Source organism: Palaemon carinicauda, chromosome 6 (assembly GCF_036898095.1).
Source record: "Palaemon carinicauda isolate YSFRI2023 chromosome 6, ASM3689809v2, whole genome shotgun sequence".
In the NCBI taxonomy this organism is placed as follows: domain Eukaryota; kingdom Metazoa; phylum Arthropoda; class Malacostraca; order Decapoda; family Palaemonidae; genus Palaemon; species Palaemon carinicauda.
Window position 1 is genome coordinate 74,203,429 of NC_090730.1, and position 2,931 is coordinate 74,206,359.

Sequence of the window (2,931 nt, forward strand, 5' to 3'; positions counted from 1 at the left end):
TCAGTACGAGAGAGAGAGAGAGAGAGAGAGAGAGAGAGAGAGAGAGAGAGATAAAAAATAAACAATCGCATACAATACACGAGAGTGCATGATACACGTTTGCATTACATGGCTCCCACCTAAAGTAGTCATACATGTGGAATAGAACATCCTACCCTAGATGGTCATCTTGCAGAATATACGCAGGTTTTAGGCAATAATGAAGACCCATCCTTGTTTGCCACGAATGTTAATTGAGAAAGCCTTTGGGATGTCACGGATAACAATGAATGGGTTTATGTAACGGGTGTCAGTGGTGGCTTGCAGGTGTCGATGCCACGAAGACATGTGTTGTAGTGTTTAAACCTTTCGGTAAGTGTTGCTTCCCTAGGGGCTTGCAAGTCTGGCAGCAGGGAGTAAATTTCCCCACAACATGACGTAGGCACAGGAGATTTTCAGAGGAGGTTGCAGATGAATAAACTCCACAGGGACGACCATTTCAATTGCTGAAACATCTAGGGTGTCCTTAGGAGTGATCCTTAATACAAGGAGGACCAAGGGAAGTTGAGTAAACAAGTTGGAGTTATTGTAGCCACACATCAAAGCAGCTTTGAGGGTGCAATAAAAGTGTGCAACCATTCTGTCGGCTGCAGTGTTGTAGGCATTTGTCGGATGTATGATGATGTCCAAGAGATTTGCTAAGGATGTCAACAATTGAGAGGCGAAAGTGGTATCTCTATCAAAAGTAATATGCTTAGGGATACCAAATCTCACTATCCACCCTGAGAGCAATGCGGGTATACATGAGGCTGATGTTGCCGTTTGCATGGTGATGGCTTCAGGCCAATGAGTGGAGAGGTCAATGACAGTAAATTGGCAATGGTGTCCTTGTGATGTAGGTAGGGGACCTACTGCGTTAATGTGAAAGTGGGCAAAATAAGGCTTAGGTTTAGGAAAGGTGCCCACTACTGAATCTATGCATTGATGTACTTTTTAAGTTTGGAATGAAGTAAAGGCATAGACCCAAATCTATAGCATTCTTTGTAATGCCAGGCCAAATGAACTTTTACTTCGGTAGTTGTGCAGTAGATCGGTATGAAGGATGTGAGACACCATGGATTTAATTAAACACATGTTGGTGATTTGGGGAGGATATCCACAGGCATGGCCTACCAATTCTGACGTGTTAGAGGAGGGTGGCGTTGGAGATGTTGAGGTCAACGTCTTCCAAAGGGAGGGGTGCAGGATGTCCTGCAGGCTTGGTACTGTGGATCTTTTTGTTGGTTTTCTGCCAGGCAATGCAATCCAATTCCAGGTGAATGACAGCCAATATGTTTTTTAACAGGATATTGGAAACAGGATTAATTTCTTTATGGGAGATATGTTGAAGGGTGCAGTTGTATTCTGGCATGGCGGAGGGATGTAGGCAATGAAATGCGGATCAGGCGCCGGAATGTTCAATGAAACTGTGCAAGAGGGGCATGTGGTCTGTGCGAATGACGAAGAGTGCACCCTCTAAGATGTGGTGAAAGTGAAGGATATCCAAATGCACTGCCAGCAGTTTGTGGTTGAAGGTAGAATTGCTGTATTCCCTCTTGGACAGTTTTCTACTGAAGAAAGTCATTGGGTGGGGTGAGAAGTTGACCACCTGCCTGAGTATTATTGTTATCATTATTACTAGCCAAGCTACAACTCTAGTTAGAAAAGCAAGATGCTATAAGCCCAAGGGCTCCAACAAGGAAAAATAGCACAGTGAGGAAAGGAAATAAGGAAACAAATAAATGACGAGAATGAATTAACAATATATCATTCTAAAAACAGTAACAGCGTCAAAACAGATATATCCTATATAAACTATCAACGTCAAAAACATATATGTCATATATAAACAATAAAAAGACTCATGTCAGCCTTGTCAGCATAAAAACATTTGCTTCAACTTTGAACTTTTGAAGTTCTACTTATTCAACTACCCTATTAGGAAGTTCATTCCACAACTTGGTAACAGCTGTAATAAAACTTCTAGAATACTGTGTAGTATTGAGCCTTATTATGGGGAAGGCCTGGCTATTAGAATTAACTGTCTGGCTAGTATTTCGAACAGGATAGAATTGTCCAGGGAGATCTGAATGTAAAGGATGGTCAGAGTTATGAAAAATCTTATGCAACATGCATAATGAACTAATTGAACGACGGTGCCAAAGATTAATATCTAGATCAGGAATAAGATATTTAATAGACCGTAAGTTTCTGTCCAACAAATTAAGATGAGAATCAGCAGCTGAACACCAGAGAGGAGAACAATACTCAAAACAAGGTAGAATGAAAGAATTAAAACACTTCAGAATAGATTGATCACCGAAAATCTTGTAAGTTTCTCAATAAGCCAATTTTTTGTGCAATTAAAGAAAACACAGACCTAATGTGTTTCTCAAAAGTAAATTTGCTGTCGAGAATCACACCTAAAATTTTAAAAGAGTCATACAAATTTAAAGAAACATTATAAATACTGACATCTGGATGTTGAGGAGCCACCATCCTTGACCTACTTACAATCATACTTTGAGTTTTGTTAGGATTCAACTTCATACCCAAAAATTTGCACCATGCACTAATTTTAGCTAAATCTCTATTAAGGGATTCACCAACCCTAGATCTATATTCAAGGGATGGAATTGATGCAGAGAGAGTAGCATCATCTGCATATGCAGCAAGCTTGTTTTATAGGCCAAACCACATGTCATGTGTATATAGTATGAAAAGTAATGGGCCAAGAACAATACCCTGTGGAAAACCTGATATCACATTCCTATACTCACTATGGTGCCCATCAACAACAACTCTTTGAGATCTATTACTTAAAAAATCAATGATAATGCTAAGAAACGACCCACCCATTCCAAACTGTTTCAGTTTGAAAACAAGGGCCTCATGATTAGCACGGTCAAAAGC

At 40.1% G+C, this 2,931-nt stretch overlaps 1 protein-coding gene across 1 annotated transcript; it reads right to left on the bottom strand.

The window, feature by feature from the left end:
• Nucleotides 1-366: 366 nt before the first annotated feature.
• On the bottom strand, nt 367-1,095 carry LOC137643083 (uncharacterized). Its single transcript, XM_068375928.1, has 2 exons — nt 1,050-1,095; nt 367-887 (listed from the first exon to the last, which is right to left on the bottom strand). The coding sequence occupies exons 1-2, from the start codon at nt 1,093-1,095 to the stop codon at nt 367-369; spliced, it is 567 nt and encodes a 188-aa protein (XP_068232029.1).
• Nucleotides 1,096-2,931: the final 1,836 nt, after the last annotated feature.

What these genes read in the sequence shown, in the direction of transcription:
- LOC137643083 (XM_068375928.1), bottom strand. Translation starts at nt 1,095, where the DNA reads ATGGTGTCTCACATCCTTCATACCGATCTACTGCACAACTACCGAA. An exon ending in TCTACTGCACAACTACCGAA is followed by an intron (nt 888 to 1,049) that starts GTAAAAGTTCAT and finishes TTAACGCAGTAG; the next exon opens with GTCCCCTACCTACATCACAA.